Source organism: Durio zibethinus, chromosome 9, assembly GCF_047325235.1.
Source record: "Durio zibethinus cultivar Kanyao isolate XHJ-2024 chromosome 9, ASM4732523v1, whole genome shotgun sequence".
Taxonomy (NCBI): Eukaryota; Viridiplantae; Streptophyta; class Magnoliopsida; order Malvales; family Malvaceae; genus Durio; species Durio zibethinus.
Genome location: NC_143170.1, coordinates 7,327,156 through 7,344,863, shown reverse-complemented (window position 1 = coordinate 7,344,863; position 17,708 = coordinate 7,327,156). Strand labels below are relative to the sequence as shown.

Sequence of the window (17,708 nt, the reverse complement as noted above, 5' to 3'; positions counted from 1 at the left end):
TAACAAAAATAACAAAATGATCCATTTGTTATCCAATTTTTTATCAAATTTCACTTTGGGAAAAAAAATACAATTTGTGTCAAACAGCTATGGAAGGTCAGGTCAGTTGAACTTTGCCAACTCATCTCCATAACCCTCCATGACTGAGTTGTCTAGCTCGAGCAAAATCAAGGTTACAGCAAAAATGAATGGCACTAGTGAAAGTCAAAGATGCTACTCGCATTTTTGGTCATTCAAATAGTTATAGACAGCATCTTCATCCTTTCTTTAATCTTCATCGTTTGGGAAATGATATCTATGGAATTCAATATTATTCAAATGCCAGCCTTTGGGTGTCAACCAATGAAGCATAATGCCCCTTCCTAGCCAGCAATTCATAATGGGTCCCCAGCTCTGCTATCTGGCCGTTGGAACAAAGAGCAATTTGATGGGCATTCTGAACTGTGCTTAATCTATGAGCAATAACTAAGGTTGTTCTCCCTTTCATTAGATGATTTAACGCATCCTGGACCAGGCGCTCACTAACTGCATCTAAAGCACTTGTTGCCTGCAGCAACAACATAATAATAAGTATGCATTTAAATATTTATGCTTAAGTAAATGGAAAAGGAGTTCACTACCATCTCAAAATATAATCAAGCAAGCCTTCATGAAGACATATAGGACCTGGCATTGTAATGCTCAGGCTTCATGTCTTGAATCAGGCTGAGAATGATCAGTATGGAGAGAATGTGCAGATGCACAAGGCGATGAAATACATCACCTCATCAAGGACCAGGATAGGAGCATTCTTGAGGAGAGCTCTTGCAATAGCAATTCTCTGAAGATTAAAAAATAAGAATCGATCAGCATTTCCAACCTTCCCTCTCATTCATACATACATAATCTAAGAATGCACCGGCACCATGCATGTCTATCTGACCTCTTAATACATTACCTGCCTCTGTCCTCCACTCAGCAAGCCTCCACGCTCACCAACCAGTGTGTCATAGCCCTTTCAATCAAACAAAAAATTAGCAGAAAATAAAAATTCTTTGCAAAACTAAGACAGATGCATAGATCAAATCAACAAACCTGTGGAAGAGAAATTATAAATTCATGAGCATTTGCAGCTTTTGCTGCCTTAATAATGTCATCCTTGGATACATCATCATCAGGAAGCCCATATGCAATATTTTCTCCAACAGAGACCGAAAATAGAACAGGTTCCTGAGTCATTTTATCCATATCAACATTGAGAAATAGTAAAATGTCAGATAAAGCAATTCCTTAAACATTAAGAATAATCAGCACATTCTGCAACTTGTTTTCAGTTATACAAGTTTTATATCACATTCAAGATTAACCAACTAAATTCAACCTATTCCTTAAACCTACAAAGCCATCTGAATCAATCCAGCACGAAAATGCTATGAATTCAATCCACCTAATTAACAACAAAAAAATTCAGCAGTGGCAGTACATGAATGTTGCTAGGTTTGCATAAAATGCTTCTGTAAACTTTTGCAATCTAAATAAACACACTACAGCATTAAATATGTCCATATAAGCATGGCAGCAGCCCGGAGTCCATTGTCTATTCTGGTTGGGACAAACTTGTGATCATTTCCTCTTTGTCAACAGAATAACAAACTAAGTCAAAGAATGCTATTCATACCAGTCAAAGAATATCCGGGGCACTATTGACCGTAGTGTTTTGCTTTCTAACCTGTACAAGCATTATCCTAAGAATGAGTTGAAAGGTTGGCTTATAAAGCAAGTTGACCAGGTCAGTTGATTGATCATGCTGAGGTTCAGAAGGCAGGAGAATTTTACTCTGGGAGTACCATGCCTTCGTATGTAAGGGCTAAATAACTATTTAGGTGTGAAGATTTAAATATATACTTGATTCACTATTGAAATAACACGAGCCCATTCACTCTTGTCAAATGTTCGAACATCCTCTCCAGCAACTGTTATACAACCACTGGTTGGCTGCAAGAACAAAACATCAATTGTTTGCATAGTCAGGTCTCATAATGCTATGGCAAGGGAAATAGAAGCCAACCAATACAATTTTCTTTCAAACCTCATAGAAGCGTGCCAATAGCTGTACTATTGTACTTTTGCCTGCACCACTTGAGCCCACCAGAGCGGTCACAGTTCCACATTTTAGAGTTAAATTAAGACCATTAAGAATTTCCACATCAGGTCTTAAAGGATAAGAAAAATGTACATCTGTAGGACAAATAAGCACACTAGTTGGTGCAGTACGATATTTTATGAATCTTTGATCATTGTTCCAAAATTAAATTTACCTGCAGGACTTGCACAAAGCTGATTTAAGTACAAAAGAAGAGAGAGAGAGAGAGAGAGAGAGAGAGAGAGAGAGAGAGAGAGAGAGAGAGAAAGAAAGATTTTACTTCAAAAGTTAACCTTCTGCTTTAAATCTAAGCTTCATAAAATGTCTAAGTTGTTTAGAAGGAGCTTATTGCGAAAATAAAGTAAGATCATATGCATGAAGCTTGCCTCTTACCAAAAACTTCCTTTTCACTTTGAAAACTGAAAAAAATTTTATCTTGGGGATGGGAAGTAGCTTAAAGTTAAGCCAAATAAGAAGATACAAATCTTTGAAAAATAGAAGAGTGCCTCGTAGAAATTAAGCAGACTGCATTTGATATACCTTCAAGACAAACATCGCCTGACCAAGCTAATCTTCCCACATTGCTTGCTGACTTCAGTGCCGACATGTAATGTGAATTTAATTGTTGACTTTTCTCAAAAGCACCATTAGAGATGAACAATTTGATATTTTCATCACCAACTTCTTTTTTCTGAATTTCTTTTTCTAAACCATAAGCAAGGGCTTCATCAATTTCTGCTCCAGATATAACAGAGTTAATCCTCTCAACAGCAGCAAAAGTTCCCCGAAGGTCTCCAAATGTATTAACCAGCCCTTGAACCTGATATAAGCATTATCACGCAGCACATATCAAAAGGTGCAAATATAAGGGAGTGCAGAGAATGAAACGGAACTCACAGCAAAGGTTAAAGTAAAAGTGTATCCGATGAATGAAGCCACAGTTCCAACAGACAGTTCACCCTACAATAAGCATATTAGAGAGAGATTTAGCATGAAAAATGAAAAATAATAAGCTCAGAGGAAAATGGTTAAAGCCACAGGAAATTAGCACAAGGATGTAAGGTAAAACTGAAGTACGAGAATATTTAAGATAGTTAAGAGAATGGGTATCCAAAGATTGAAATGCACACCGCCTTCACTTTGCTTCCTCCAAGGCAGTATAAGGCGAGTAAAGAAATATAGACAGCAACCCTGGTCAAAGATTCATTTATGGACTTGAAAGTGCCTAGCTTTATACCACTTTTCTGATATGCAAGAACCTGCCAAAACCCTTGAAAATCAACGTTAAGTGCACCAAAGAACTTGCAAGAAAAATTATGTAGAGCCACTAAAAGCTTTAGTAATTATATAAAAGAGCCAATGTACAATATCTTACCTGGCTACCAAACATTAACATTTGATGCTTTTCCCCACCAAAGGATCTTACCTATGACAACCAAAGTTATTATTAAATCATCAAACCGACATCAAAGCTTTTATTTGCACATTTGTCCAAATGTAAAACAAAGTGAGGAAAAGTTAGGGAATTTCTTAGTTAGGTTTTCGGAATTTGTTAGTTTTTCAGATAATAAATTCCAATTTCATATTGGAATATTGGGGGAGTTGTTAGATTTGTATCTCCAGGGAAGTTGAGATTCTCGTGTGAGATCTCTCTCAATTTATTCTCAGTAATTTTCTGATTTCAATCAAATGAAAAAAGATAATTTTCCCACAAAAAATTTTTATCATATCAAAGCCTTGGAAACTGATATTTCAGGTATTGAAACCATAGGACAGCCAACCTTAATGCCATTAACTGATCAAATTCACAAGGGGAATAGATGCTGGAAATAAATCAAATGGAAAAGTTTTTAAGGGTATTGTGTACTCAATGAAGAACAACATTCAAGGAAAGGATAACTCCAGTTTGCAGCAATGTCATGAATCTGTTGAACAAATCAGCATTCAGATCATGAGTCAGGTAAAACTCTTCCCGAGTTGGGTCCTCCTTGTTCCTTATCACAGTATGAGTCACTTGGTCATCTTGATATTCCTATTACCTATCAAAAGGGTTTTAGATCTTGTATTAAATATCTAATGTCCAATTTTGTATCCTGTGAACGTCTACCATCATCCCTCGTTGCTTTCACCTCACAACTCTCCAATGTAGGAATTCCCAAGAATGTACAGGTTGCTTTCAATGTCCCTATGTGGAAGGAAGCTGTCTTTGAAGAAATAAGGACTCTTGAGAAGAACAAAACTTGGGAGGTAGTGACCTTACTGGAAGAGAAGTCTACTGTTGGCTGCAAGTGGGTGTTTACAATCAAATTCAACTCAGATGGCTCATTGGAAAGATATAAGGCTCAGTCGGAAGCCAATGGTCTCCCTTAGACATATGGCATTCGTTACTCAAAAAGATTTGCACCGACTGCAAAGCTGAATAAAATAAGATAGCTCTTGTCAATTGCTGCCAATTTGGATTGACCTCTGCAGCAACTTGATGTTAAAAATGCTTTTCTCAATGGTGATATAAAGGAAGAGGTAGACATGGATTCCCCTCCTGGCTTTGAAAAAAGGTTCAGTTCCAAGGTGCGCAAACTAAAGAAATCCTTGTATGGACTTAAGCAATCTCCTAGAGCACAATTTGAGAAGTTTACTTGATCAGTCAAAAGGCAAGGCTATCTTCAAGGACAAACAGATCACACTATGTTCATGAAGTTTTCAGCCAAAGGGAAGATTGCAGTTCTGATAGTCTATGTAGATGACATCATTCTCACGGGTGATGATGCAATAGAGATGGACATGTTAAAGATAAGTCTAGCTTCAGAGTTTGAGAGTAAAGATCTTGGGTCGATGGGATTTTTTATTGGTATGGAAGTGGCACGTTCCAAGAAAGGGATTGTTGTATCTCAACGAAAATACATAACAAAGCTTTTGAAAGAGGCAGAAATGAAAGGTTGTAGGTCCTTATATAATCCCATGGATCCCAACATGAAGCTCGGAAAAAAAAAAAAGGGAGGGAGTTCCTGTGGATACAGCAAGATACCAAAGATTGGTGGGCAAGTTAATCTACTTACCCCAAACATGACCAGATATTGCTTTTGCTGTTAGCATGGTGTGTCAGTTTATGCACGCCCCATATGAAAAGTATATTGAAGCCATCTATAGGATTCTGAGGTATTTAAAAAGCATACCTAGAAAAGGGTTATTCTTCAGGAAGAATGTACAGCGGTGCATTGAAGTTTATACTGATGCAGACTGGGTCGGATCTGTCATAGATAGAATATCCACCTCAGGGTACTGCACCTTTGTTTGGGGTAATCTGGTTACTTAGTGAAGCAAAAAAAAGTGTTGTCGTCCAAAGCAGTACTGAAGCGGAGTTCAGAGCAATGGCACATGGAATAAGTGAAGTATTGTTGTTAAACTGAGTTCTAGAGGAGCTAAGGAAATCTGTCAGGCGTCCCATGAAACTGTAATGTGATAACCAAGCAGAAATCAGCATTGCTCATAACCCAGTACAACATGATAGCACCAAATATGTAGCGACCTACACTTCATAAAGAAGAAACCTGAGACTGGTGTTATTTTTCTACCATTTGTTCCAACCACACAGCAGTTAGCAGACATTTTAACCAAGGGACTCGTGAAACCCAACTTTTAGCATCTAATCAGCAAGTTGGGCATGATAGATATCTATGCTCCAACTTAGGGGGGAGTGAGGAAAAGTTAGAGAATTTTTTAGTTAGGTTTTCTTGAATTTAGGTTTTATGGTAATAAATTTAAATTTCATGTTCAAATATTGGGGGAGTCATTAGATTTATTTTTCTGTTTGAGTAGTTCTTAATTTCTAGTGAGGTTTGAGATTTCTCATGTGAGATCTCTCTATTTATTCTCAGTATTTTTCTGATTTCAATAAAAAAAAAAAAAAGACGATTTTCCCCACAAAAACTTGCACAAAGATATCATCAAGTGATTGACTTTGTCTGATTTTGGAGTTCAAGGAAATCAAATTTCCATCAAAATACAGATAAGTAGGTAGATGGACAGAGCATTTTGAGAACATACAGTTCGAATTGCAGAAAATGTTTCTGTTACACAGTCAGACATAGATGCTTGGGCCAATCCATGAGCTTTAAACACAGGTACAGTTGATCTCTTGTATATAGCTTGAAAGAATCAATCATCATCATCAAAGCAGACAAAAAGACATGAACAAGCATAAGTGTGAGACATATTTCAAAATGGGAGTAAAATGAGCATGAGGTAATCATTAACAGATAAATTTAGGTGATGTCGCGAGAAAAAAGGTTTAAGGAAGAAAAGTATATATTCATATTTGTGAAACATGACAAATTGAGAATTGCAGAAATAAGCAAATGCTAAATTTGTAACTAGCCTACAACATAAAATGCTCAAAACCATTGACAACCCAACCTTCCACAGCAAATTTTACAAGGGAAGTATCACAAAGTTTTGGCAGTAGTTCTATCTAGTATGTATTCTTGTGCAATACATAGAAAGTTCAGGTTAAGGGAACACCTAAACAACCATGAATCTTGATACTGTAAGATTCCCAATAAGAATTAAATGATACAAAGTCAAATAAAAGAGGATAAAGACAATACCCTACATCACTTGTATGATTAGAGAATAAATTCAAAAAACGAACAAACATGATAAATAAACAAAATTTACAAAGAGAATGTATTTACCAACTGAAATGGACACAAAAAGCATCAACAGACCCAGAATTGGAGCTAGTTGAGGGGATAGAGCAAAAAGTATGCATATTGTCCCAACAACCTACAAAAATGAAACAATCCAGATGAAATGACAAATATAATCATAAATGATCCTTTCTACAGAATCACACGTGACTAAACACAATGTTTCTAAGCAACTGGTCTCAACTAATAAATACGTTCAAAACGTAATCAATTCTGCTAAAATTATTTGCAATGCATGAACTTTTAACTATAATACAAGTGAAAGAAGAATCAAGTCCATCAGAGTCAATGATAATTTGAACTACTACATGCTTAAATTTAGGCAACAACATCTAGCTCACTTTTGCTTTAGTATAGAGTGGCTTGCCTCAGAAAGTGCCCTGAAGCCACGATCCCTTGAAATGTTCTCACTGACAACATCTTTCAAATAACCCAAATCAGATGTTAACAAACCACTGAGCTCACCAACCTGTAAGAGGCAAAACACTAGACTTTGACAAGTAGCAACTAAAAAATTTTTAAAAATTACAATTTTCTTTCGGATTCACAAACCTTGTGTCTATCAAAAAACTCCACCTGCATATACAAAGAAAAAAAAATACAATTAGAAAAAGTAATAATACAATAATTTAAATGTCAAATCTATTGAGAAGATGATGAAAGATAAACGTAAGTTATGTTACACCTTTTGAATCAAAACTCTTCGAAAAATCTGAGCTCGAAGTGTTGACATAACCTTCTCCCATATGGTATTCATATTTACCACAAAAACTACAGTGAAAATCGGCTCCAATGAGTATAAAAGCCCCACTTTGCTAAGCAGTTTCCATAACGGCTCTGGTCTGGCGCCTATAAGCACTTCAAAGAATCGTCCTGTACATTTCGTTAATCTTAATTAATTAGCATAAGAATCTCCTAATTTCTTCTTAACTTAACATTAACAGAAATTGTAAAGGGCTGCAGACTAATATCTGCTTTTTTTTGGACTTGAATAAATTTCAATTATCCAAAAACACACATTAACCGAAATTACTTGCCAGAAAATATCGGCATTGAGAGAGTACACGAGGTACAGCCAATGAGAGCCAAAACCGAGACGATGATTCTTAGCTTGTGCCGAACCAGAAGACTCCAAAGAAGCCTTCGATTTATCAAGTTCGGCGGCTCAGCTTTCTCGTTATCCGGCTCCGACTCGTCGATCCTCGGGTCGGGCTCGCTCACGATCGGAGGTCCGGTAACATAAGCGCGAGATACTGAACTCGAGATGTTCTTCAATCTTCTCGATTTCGTCGCTGTAGGGAGTAAAATTAGCGGTAAAGTACATGATTGGTGGGGAAGAGAATTTTGAGAGCGATTCAGTTTGAGTTTGCGCGCGTAGTGTGTTGTAGTGGAGAAGCGCGTGGAGTTGAGTTGGTGAAGGAGAGACACGGGTACAGAGGTGGAGGTGTAGGTGGAGGTGGAGGCGGAGGCAGTTGCCATGGGCATGAAGAGGAAAAAAGGAGAGATAATTTGATTTTTCGAGAAATTTTATCCAAATTCTCGGTTTAATATTTGTGGGTTTTTAAATACACCCCACTTTTTCTCCTTACAATTTTTTTTTCAAAATTTTTCATAAATAAAACTACTTAATTATATTTTTTTATAAACTTTTCAATATTCATATTTGACAAATTTTATAATTTATTAAAAATAGATTTTCGAAAAATTTTATAATTTTTTAAAAATCTAATTTCATAAAAAAATAAAATTTTAAATAAAAATACAAAAAAATAAATTTATTAAAGATTTTTATTAATTGATGTAATAAAAAATTATTATTACAAATTAATAAATTTAAAATTTAATAAAAAAAGTTAATTTTATTATTTTAATTTTTAAAAAAAAAGCAAAATCTTATAAGACTTTAACTAAATATTTTATTTTTTAATGTTACGAAAGATGATAAAAAAATATCAAATTTGATATATATTGATAGTTAAAATCTTTTGAAATTATACAAATAATATTATTAAATACTATATAATTTTGTTAAAATTTAATATTTTTATTGAAAAAATCTATTATAGATTAAAAGAGTTTTTCAAATAATTCAACTTAGTTAAAATTATTATAAAATTTTAATAATTGATACAAAGAAAAAAATACATTTATTAAAAAATAATGAATTTTAAATTTATAAAAAATTACATTTACTATTTTATCCTTAGTTTATTTAAGATCTCATAATGTTTTATTTTTTAAATTAAAATAACAAAATTAATTTTTTTATTAATTTTAAAATTTTTTAATTTTTTTAATAATAACTTTTTATTACATTAATTAATAAAATTTTTTAATAAAACTCCTTTTTTGTAATTTTTCTTAAACTTTTAGTTTTCAATTTTCTGAAAATTTATTGAAAAAATTTTATAATTTTTTAGAAATTCATTTCCAATAAATTTTATAACTTTTTAGAAATTTATTTTTTATAAGTTATAAAATTTATCAAAAATCTATATTCTGTATTTGTGAAAAAGATAATTAAATAATTTTATTTATAAAAAATAAAAAATAATAAAATATAAAGAATTAACAGTAGAGTGTATTAAAAGCTCTCTAGATATTATTCATTAATATTAGACCTGACAATTCGTATTTTCTTATCATATCTCATATTATGTTTGACATATGTAATAACAACAATTATTAAAATACGAATATAACATGAATTATAAAACGAATTTAAATTTTAAACATAAACACGACATGTTTATTATACATGTTAAATGTAATATGATACGATTAATATATATATTATTAATTTGTTTAAACATGACACGAATAAACACAATTAATATGAATATATACGAATAAATACTATTAACATGAATATATACAAAAATATTATTAAAATAATAAATAATTGTAAATTATTTGTAATTTATATATTGCTTGCATATTAAAAAAAATAAAAAAAAAATTGATACCCATTTAATATGTATTTAATATATATGATATAACTATATTAGTTTTTGTATCAAATTCAAAATGATAAACTACTAAAGATTAAATAATAAAATAATGATTTATATGATTAATATTAATATTTATATTGTATTTATATTATTAATATAAAAATATAATTTATAATAATTATTAAATGAATATCATAATTAAATGTTTAAAATAATATTTATATGCTATTAAAAAGTTAATTAAATATCATAATTAAAAGATTAAAATTTAAAATAATTTTTATATGTTTATTTTAAATTAAAACAAATATAAAAAATGTGTTAAATATGTTAAATGTATATTCGTATAATAACATTAAATTAAACTTGTTTTTTATATCGTGTCATGCATAAAATATGTATCCAAATGATACGTTTTATTTAAATATATTTTTTTTATCTTACACATATTTAAATATATCAAAACATATAAAACACTAATTATATTATATTAAAATTTATGTTAATATAAATAAATAAAAAAATATATTTTTTAATAAATTTTTGTATTGTATTATAATGTGGTATCTAAAATTATTAGATCTAACTAATATAACGGTTCTAACACGGGTTTTTTCAGGTGGAAGCAAAAGCTTTGGAAGATAGTAAAAAACGGCGTCGGATAAAGTGGTCAACGACGAGGGGCATTAGCGTCGTTAAGGATGAAATAGGTGTCATTTTGGTAAAATTAAACAGTATCAATATCCACGTGTCTCTTACGACGGATCTCTACTGAGATCAGCTCTTCACGAGATTCTGGTCTCTGCCCCCATCGCCATCACGGTCACGATTCTCCATATAAAAAAAAAGAGAGAGAGGGAAAAGAAAAACCCATAACTCGAGGACTCTCATTCTTTGTCTCCCTAACACTTACTCACCTCTCTCTCCTCCATTGAGTTCGTTGTACCAGCTGAACTCGTTTCTTCAAATAGAACTCTTTCTTTCTTTCTCTCTCTTCTCGATTCCATGGGACAGAATCTACCACGTCATCTCTGCAACCTCAATCAGCAATCACTTATTCTGTAGAAAAAATCACGAATAACTTTTTTCCCTGTTGACTTTTTTTTGCCTTGAATCGAATGGCTCTTTACCGTTTGATTCTGTTCTTCTTTGCGCTATCCCTTCTCGTACCTTCACTTGACGCCAGTGAAGGTGATACTGATCCGATTTACAAGTAAGCTCATTCGATTTCCTTCTCTCGCTTTGTTATGTATTTGCTCCTTTTAGGTCTATTCGCACGAAAATTCGCGGCTTCAGTAACAAAAATTGTACTTCTTTAATTTTTTTTTTTAAAAATGTTTGTACTGTTTGATAGAAAAACCTACTTTTTTCTTTTAAGTTCTTCTCTTTGAAGGAAAATTTGGGTGAAAAGTAAATGGTAGAATGATTTTGAGATGCAAAATCTATGCTTTAGGCCGTTTAAATTTAATTTTACTTTGATTAATTTGCAATGATGAAAGTTAAAACAAGAATATTCCTTTATAAAAGAAATGATAATTACAGCTTTTATGGCGTTTGAAATTGCTACATTTAGAATATTTCTTTTTTTTTTTGGTTATTTTGATAACCTTATCTTTTTAGGACAATTTAACTTGATTGTGATTCTTATGAGGTTGTTGCCGTTATTCTTATGCGTTTTGTTCATTTGTTAGGGCTTGTTTGGATGAGTGTGAGAAAAGTGGGTGCGTGGGGGAAAGGTGCTTTCAACACTGTAAATTCTCATCTGATGGGAAACCAATTGATGGGCCATGGTATTTACAAGAGCCCCTTTATCAGAAATGGAAGCAGTGGGACTGTCGTTCCGATTGTCAGTACCACTGTATGCTTGCTAGAGAGGAACAGAGAGAGAAACTCGGTGACAAACCGGTCAAATATCACGGAAAATGGCCTTTTCGACGTGTCTATGGGATCCAGGTTCTTAGTATATCACCTTTTGTATCATTTTTATGTTTTTTTATTTTTATTTTTGTTCTTGTTTTTTTTTTTTGTTTTTTTTTGTTTTTTTTCTGCCAGAGATTACCGTTGTTCTTGTTAGTGATGTCTCATTCGTATGTTTTTAGGAGCCCGTTGCTGTAGCATTCTCTGCACTAAGCCTTGCGATGCAATTTCATGGTTGGCTCTCCTTTTTTATCCTTCTGAATTATAAGTTGCCTTTGAGGCCTAATAAAAGGACTTATTATGAATATACTGGCTTGTGGCACATCTACGGCATCCTCGCAATGAACTTCTGGTTATGGAGTGCTGTTTTCCATAGTCGGTAAGCAATCCTCTTTATATTCCTCTGGACCAGTAATCTTTAGGCATCTATTCTATTGTAGTTCTAACGTAAATTTAAAAGAGGGTTCAATGGTCCTTTCTGATTTTACAACATAGAGAATGTTGACTCTTGATAAGTTGCACATGATCAATTAGGAGACATTTTCTTGCACCAGAGCCCGGGCCAGATTCTTAATCATGTAAGCCTTTTTGGATGCCTTTGGGAAGTAATTTGAGTAAAAATATTTTGACCATGTCCTCAGCATAGCATGTGTAGCAAACTCACTAACAACAATAATTTCCAATGTCTATAAAGGAGAAGAGTTGGTCATAATTTAAGACAGGTTAAGTAATCAATATTTCTCTGAAAAAAAAAAAAAGTCAGATGGTTGGTTTTTGAGCTGAGTATTCTTAAATCAGTATAATATTGTTGCTTTTTTTCTACTTTTTTTTTTTTAATCTTCTGTCGGGTTCTCTAACTTAATTAACTGTAGAGATGTTGAGCTGACAGAGAAGCTAGATTATTCATCTGCTGTTGCATTAGTTGGATTCGGTCTTATTCTAACAATACTACGAGTATTCAATGTGAGAGATGAAGCTTCAAGAGTCATGGTTGCTGCTCCACTGATTGCAATTGTGACAACACACATCTTGTATCTGAACTTCTACAAACTTGACTATGGTAATTCTTTCTTTGTTAACCTCTATCCACAGAATAAGATTATCAGCGTTCATCATACTTAGCCTCTATACTTGGGCATTGTATAGAATTTTATGTACTTATGTCACAGACTTAAGGGGGAGTCCTGAATCCCACATCGAACATAATAGGAAGGTCACTGGAGTATAAAAGGGTTCACACCATCTCCGCCTTATGAGGCGTTTTTTATAGGACAAAACCGTGAGACCAGGGGGCCAGAGCGGATAATACCTCACAAGGGTGTGAACTGTGGCAGGTAGGCTGATTCGAGATGCCGGAAGGATGAATGCCCGGGTCCCGGAGCCGCGCGGGTTCGGAGCTTAAGTCTCGACCCGTGACAAGTGGTATCAAAGCCAGCCCTAAACCGTTCGATCCACGCCAAGCACCTCAAGAGAGGCAGGCAGGGTGGTCACAAGGGTGTGAACCGTGGCAGGTAGGCTGATTCGAGACGCCGGAAGGGTGAATGCCCGGGTCCCGGAGCCGCGCGGGTTCGGAGCTTAAGTCTCGACCCGTGACAAGTGGTATCAGAGCCAGCCCTAAACCGTTCGATCCACGCCAAGCACCTCAAGGGAGGCAGGCAGGGTGATCAGCCTCCGTGACGAGGGCGTCACGAGGTTGGGTGCGGGAGAATGTCATGGACCTAAGGGGGAGTCTTGAATCCCACATCGAACATAATAGGAAGGTCACTGGGGTATAAAAGAGTTCACACCATCTCCGCCTTGTGAGGCGCCTTTTGTAGGACAAAACCGTAAGGCCAAGGGGGCCAGAGCGGACAATACCTCACAAGGGTGTGAACCGTGACAGGTAGGCTGATTCGGGACGCCGGAAGGGTGAATGCTCGGATCTCAGAGCTGCGCGGATTCGGAGCTTAACTTTCGACCCGTGACACTTATACCACATTATAGTTCCAACTTTGTAGATTATAAATTGAGATTGTGAAAGCACTGATTCGGTTTGATATCTCCCAAAGTGCTGACTGAATTCAAAGTGATGTTGCTTAATAGCTATTTGGGGTCGGTCACCTGAACTTTCTTTCTACCATGTCTTGGACAATAACCCATCTCTTATGCTCAGTTATTCTTTCATCATAAATACTCTTCCAGCCTATCATTTATCTTTTTTGTCATAACTATTTATACTTATTTTCTAAATCAAGAGTAGTGTTGATTCTCAGCTAATAATCAGTTCATTTTGGTTCCTTTCTGACGAGGCAGGTTTGTTTGCAGGTCTAAATATGAAAGTTTGTACGGCCATGGGTGTAGCTCAACTTGTCATTTGGGGAGTTTGGACTGTTGTAACTAGCCATCCATCACGCTGGAAGGTTTGGTTATTTATTGTGGTCGATAGCCTTGCTGTGCTCTTTGAGATATACGACTTCCCACCTTATAGGGGTTTTGTTGATGCTCATGCTGTCCGGCATGCTGCTTGTATCCCTCTTACATACATTTGCTGGAGCTTTGTAAGGGATGATGCAGAGTTCAGGACCTCAACCCTCCTTAAGAAAATGAAGTGATCGTTCTTCATTGGACACATGCACTAACCAAATGGTGAAATCTACCAAGTAGTAACCGAACTCACCCGAGATCAACCGCACCTGTCCATGAAACATGATGGCTCTTTGTGTCTAAGCGTTTTTGTAGAATGCTTAACATGGCCAGACTCTTTCGCATTTTGTTTGCTGATGGTTGAAAATTTCTTAGCAACGCAAGGATATTCGCTGTAACTTAAGTCCATTTTTTTAGACTCCCGTTTTTTTTTTTCCTTAGTGATGATCGGTATATCAACAAAGGCAAATCTAATTTCAATGTAAATTTATGTGTCATCTTTAAAGTAGCATGTTTTACTTGCATTGCTGGATTAGTCAAGTCGTCTGTAGCAATTATGGCATATGTAAGCATTCTGATCGTTTTTACATCGAATCTTGTTCGATGTACCGAATACAAGTCAAACTCTAAAGCTTTATGATTCAAAAACAAGCAGGAGATAACGCCCGACGTGCTGAGAGCCTCATTTGATTTAACCGAACTATACTTGGGCTAAGCTGACAACGGATCAAACTTCACTTCAACAAAAAAAAAAGGGCTATTTACAGCGCAATCCATACATTAACAAGCTTCCCCCAAACTGCAATCTTGTTTAAAAATAGATATGTACATAACTGATCAAAAACATTTTACAACAAATATATTCAGAGTTCTGCTCACGTGTTAAAAATATCTAACTTCATGTCAAATTTTACCCGACAATTAGCTTTGACTCTTCTTGTTTTCCTTTAGATTTTGACTCTCATCCACAAAATCAATCCTTTTCCCTTCTAACAACATCCGTACTAGCAAAAAAAACCAAAAGTACGGACAAAAAAGGTATTCGCCAACTAGAAGCCTCACTTTATCCTGTGTGTACTTGAAATGTCTGAAATTGAGGTAATTTAAATTGAATGACTCCAAAGAGGTACATAAGCATCGGCGGCATCAAATTCTTGTTCATCCCCATTATATCCACAACGAGGAGGTGACATCAACATGCCCGCCGCCATGTTCGCAAAAAACCTTTCCGTCCCGAAAATCGCCTCCTCGTCCAAATAAAACCCATTTTCTGACACTGCCATTTTACCCACCTCCGTGTTTTCAGCTCTCTTCGCATCATCTCCAGAGTTCCCATCCGAATGCTCAGCCTGTCGAAAAGCCTCCGCTGCCTCTGCTGCCGCCTTCTGGATATCCTTTGGATCACTAGAAGTCGGCTTCGTAAGCCTCCAAGCAGAGTCCGCGAAGTTCAGACAAGCTGATCTTCCTCTCAGAGTAATCGCCGCCACGTCGTGTGCACGCGCCGCCATTTCTGCTGTGGGAAAAGTCCCCAGCCAAATCCTCGACTTCTTATTAGGCTCCCTCACTTCACAAACCCACTTCCCGGAGTCCCTCCGACGGACTCCTCTGAACACCGGGTGTCGAGTCTCCTGGAATTTCTTTCTTCCGGCTCGCTTCTTCGGATAACTAGAAGCTAGCATCACATCTTCATCGGAAAAATTCGCCGGACGTCCAGTTCCACTTCCACCATCAGACAGCGGCGACGAAACCGACCCAGAATCCACCATCTCGTAATCTTGAGCAAAAAAATCCATTTTGAAAAAAAAGAATGAAACCGTAAATTAAAGCACTTGAGCAACGTTTGACTTTGAGTATTTGAGTGAAGTTTCAGTTGAATAAGCTAAACTAAACTAAAACTTTTTAAGAAAAGGAAGGGTACGTAGTTTTAAGTGTTGTTTTTTGGACTTTAGAAATTTGGAAGTACAAGAAAAATGATGAGCTTTTGCTTTGAGTGAATGTGAATCAAAAGTGTGAAATGGTGGTATATATATGAAGTTTTGCAGATCGTTTTAAAAGTGGGAATTTTTACAGATTATAAAACACGGAAAGTGAAGAGGATCCAGGCTGTGGCTTTGTGGGGTAACGGGTGGGGATCCACGCTTTGTACAGAGAGATTTGGGCAGTAGAAATAGTATCATAGCCAGCTGTTCTGGTTTTCATGCAACTTGTGGATCAACCGGACAATTTGACTAGTCAGGTTTTGGACTTTTTTTTTTTTTTTTTAAGGGAGCGTATCTGTGCCTGTCTGAGTCAAAAGGTCAGCTTCCACTATCATCTGTTGATTTCGAGGAGGCAATTTTGTTCTCTATTTCCTTCGGCTGCTAACCTTTGGACTTCGTAAACGATCATCTTTTCAAACGTACTTCTTCGAAAAAATAACTAAAAAAAATCTCTTTTATGAAGGTTTTTGATGATTGATTTTTTTTCTGTATAATAGTAGATATGTTATCTAAAATCGTGTTATATTATATATACAAGTTTATGAATATGATTAATTCATAATTGACATTAATGAATAAAAAAAATTAGTACTTATAATCAATTTGCATTTTATAATAATTTAAATATGATAATATAAAATATAACATAATTATAAGAAACAAATGCAATATAAAAAAAACAAAAATAATAAGTTTAAAATTTTAACAAAAAAGTATATATGATTGTAACAAAAATAACAAAATATATTTCATATTTTTTATGTTAATAAAAATTATGATACATCATTTTTATTATAAAATATAATATAATAAAATAAATTATTAATATTTTATATTATACAAAATATAAATTATCATATTTACATAATATGAATAATTGTGTAAAAAAAAACACATAGATATAGTATTATATATGTAAAAAAAACACATATATAATAAATAGTAAGATAAAATGAATTTGTTTTCTGTGAATGAACAAAAAATTTACATGTGCTGATATGCATATGTACTTAACGGTAAGCTAATGGTCTTCGAGCTTTGCTAAAACTTCTTCAATATTTAAGCAAATATTATTATTAAATTATGTTCAAATCAATCATTGTAGACTAGGTCAATCAACAATTAGATACAACATTAATGGACTGTCAAACCTTTTTATACGCAATCAACTATTTGAATCTACCTTGAACTCATCTTAGCTATTGCATCACATCTCAAAAGTGATAAACAATTTTTCTTATTTGTAAAGCACTTATATATACATGTATATATATAAACACTTGTTAATTTAATCATTTAGTCTCAAAATTTTAAGATAATAGAATTATTTTGATGTATGATAATAATGATTCAACTAAATGTTGGTTTCTATTTAATATTTATGCAAATTATAAACCACAATCATAATTTAATTATTTAAATTGAATATTAAATTTCAAATATAGAATTAGACATATGCTAGTAAATATGATTGATTTAGAAGTTATAATTCATATGATATCCAAAATTATTGAAAAATTTGAAAAAAACATGAAATCAAACTATTCATACTTATTTAAAATCATGTATAATTTTTCTAGGTGCGCAATTAATTAAAAAAAGGATGTACTAAATGCAAAACATTTTT

The 17,708-nt window shown here is 34.3% G+C and overlaps 2 protein-coding genes and 1 pseudogene across 8 annotated transcripts; 1 reads left to right on the top strand and 2 right to left on the bottom strand.

The window, feature by feature from the left end:
* Window positions 1-24: 24 nt before the first annotated feature.
* ABCB28 (non-intrinsic ABC protein 8) lies at window positions 25-8,361 on the bottom strand. Of its 6 annotated transcripts, none has more exons than XR_002692541.2 (16): window positions 7,866-8,361; window positions 7,514-7,701; window positions 7,381-7,404; window positions 7,196-7,297; window positions 6,814-6,904; window positions 6,167-6,267; window positions 3,498-3,548; window positions 3,253-3,381; window positions 3,020-3,082; window positions 2,663-2,942; window positions 2,069-2,217; window positions 1,885-1,974; window positions 1,075-1,209; window positions 923-994; window positions 764-820; window positions 25-547 (listed from the first exon to the last, which is right to left on the bottom strand). XR_002692541.2 is itself a non-coding variant. In XM_022909631.2 (16 exons), exons 1-16 carry the CDS (start codon window positions 8,311-8,313, stop codon window positions 311-313), a joined length of 2,202 nt encoding a protein of 733 aa, XP_022765366.1. In that variant the 5' UTR covers window positions 8,314-8,361; the 3' UTR covers window positions 25-310. The 6 variants fall into 6 exon arrangements, 4 of the variants coding, with proteins under 4 accessions (XP_022765366.1, XP_089621883.1, XP_022765378.2 ...); XR_016345132.1 differs by having other exon boundaries at window positions 621-820; window positions 938-994; XM_022909631.2 differs by having other exon boundaries at window positions 938-994.
* A 2,044-nt stretch (window positions 8,362-10,405) lies between these two features.
* On the top strand, window positions 10,406-14,628 carry LOC111310290 (uncharacterized). The gene is made up of 5 exons (XM_022909603.2): window positions 10,406-10,995; window positions 11,474-11,735; window positions 11,882-12,078; window positions 12,572-12,759; window positions 14,004-14,628. The coding sequence occupies exons 1-5, from the start codon at window positions 10,901-10,903 to the stop codon at window positions 14,288-14,290; spliced, it is 1,029 nt and encodes a 342-aa protein (XP_022765338.2). The 5' UTR covers window positions 10,406-10,900; the 3' UTR covers window positions 14,291-14,628.
* Window positions 14,629-14,761: 133 nt separating this feature from the next.
* On the bottom strand, window positions 14,762-16,114 carry LOC111310301 (dehydration-responsive element-binding protein 1D pseudogene; annotated as a pseudogene). The gene has a single exon (XR_016345131.1). The product of XR_016345131.1 is annotated as a dehydration-responsive element-binding protein 1D pseudogene (transcript).
* Between the last annotated feature and the right edge of the window lie 1,594 nt (window positions 16,115-17,708).

Excerpts from the sequence above, each read along its gene's own strand:
- LOC111310290 (XM_022909603.2), top strand. The coding sequence starts at position 10,901 with ATGGCTCTTTACCGTTTGATTCTGTTCTTCTTTGCGCTATCCCTTCTC. Across the intron at positions 12,079-12,571 it reads AGTGCTGTTTTCCATAGTCG|AGATGTTGAGCTGACAGAGA; the intron begins GTAAGCAATCCT and ends AATTAACTGTAG. Across the intron at positions 12,760-14,003 it reads CTTCTACAAACTTGACTATG|GTCTAAATATGAAAGTTTGT; the intron begins GTAATTCTTTCT and ends GTTTGTTTGCAG.
- ABCB28 (XM_022909631.2), bottom strand. The coding sequence starts at position 8,313 with ATGCCCATGGCAACTGCCTCCGCCTCCACCTCCACCTACACCTCCACC. Across the intron at positions 7,702-7,865 it reads CTCAATGCCGATATTTTCTG|GACGATTCTTTGAAGTGCTT; the intron begins GCAAGTAATTTC and ends CGAAATGTACAG. Across the intron at positions 7,405-7,513 it reads GAAGAGTTTTGATTCAAAAG|GTGGAGTTTTTTGATAGACA; the intron begins GTGTAACATAAC and ends TTGTATATGCAG.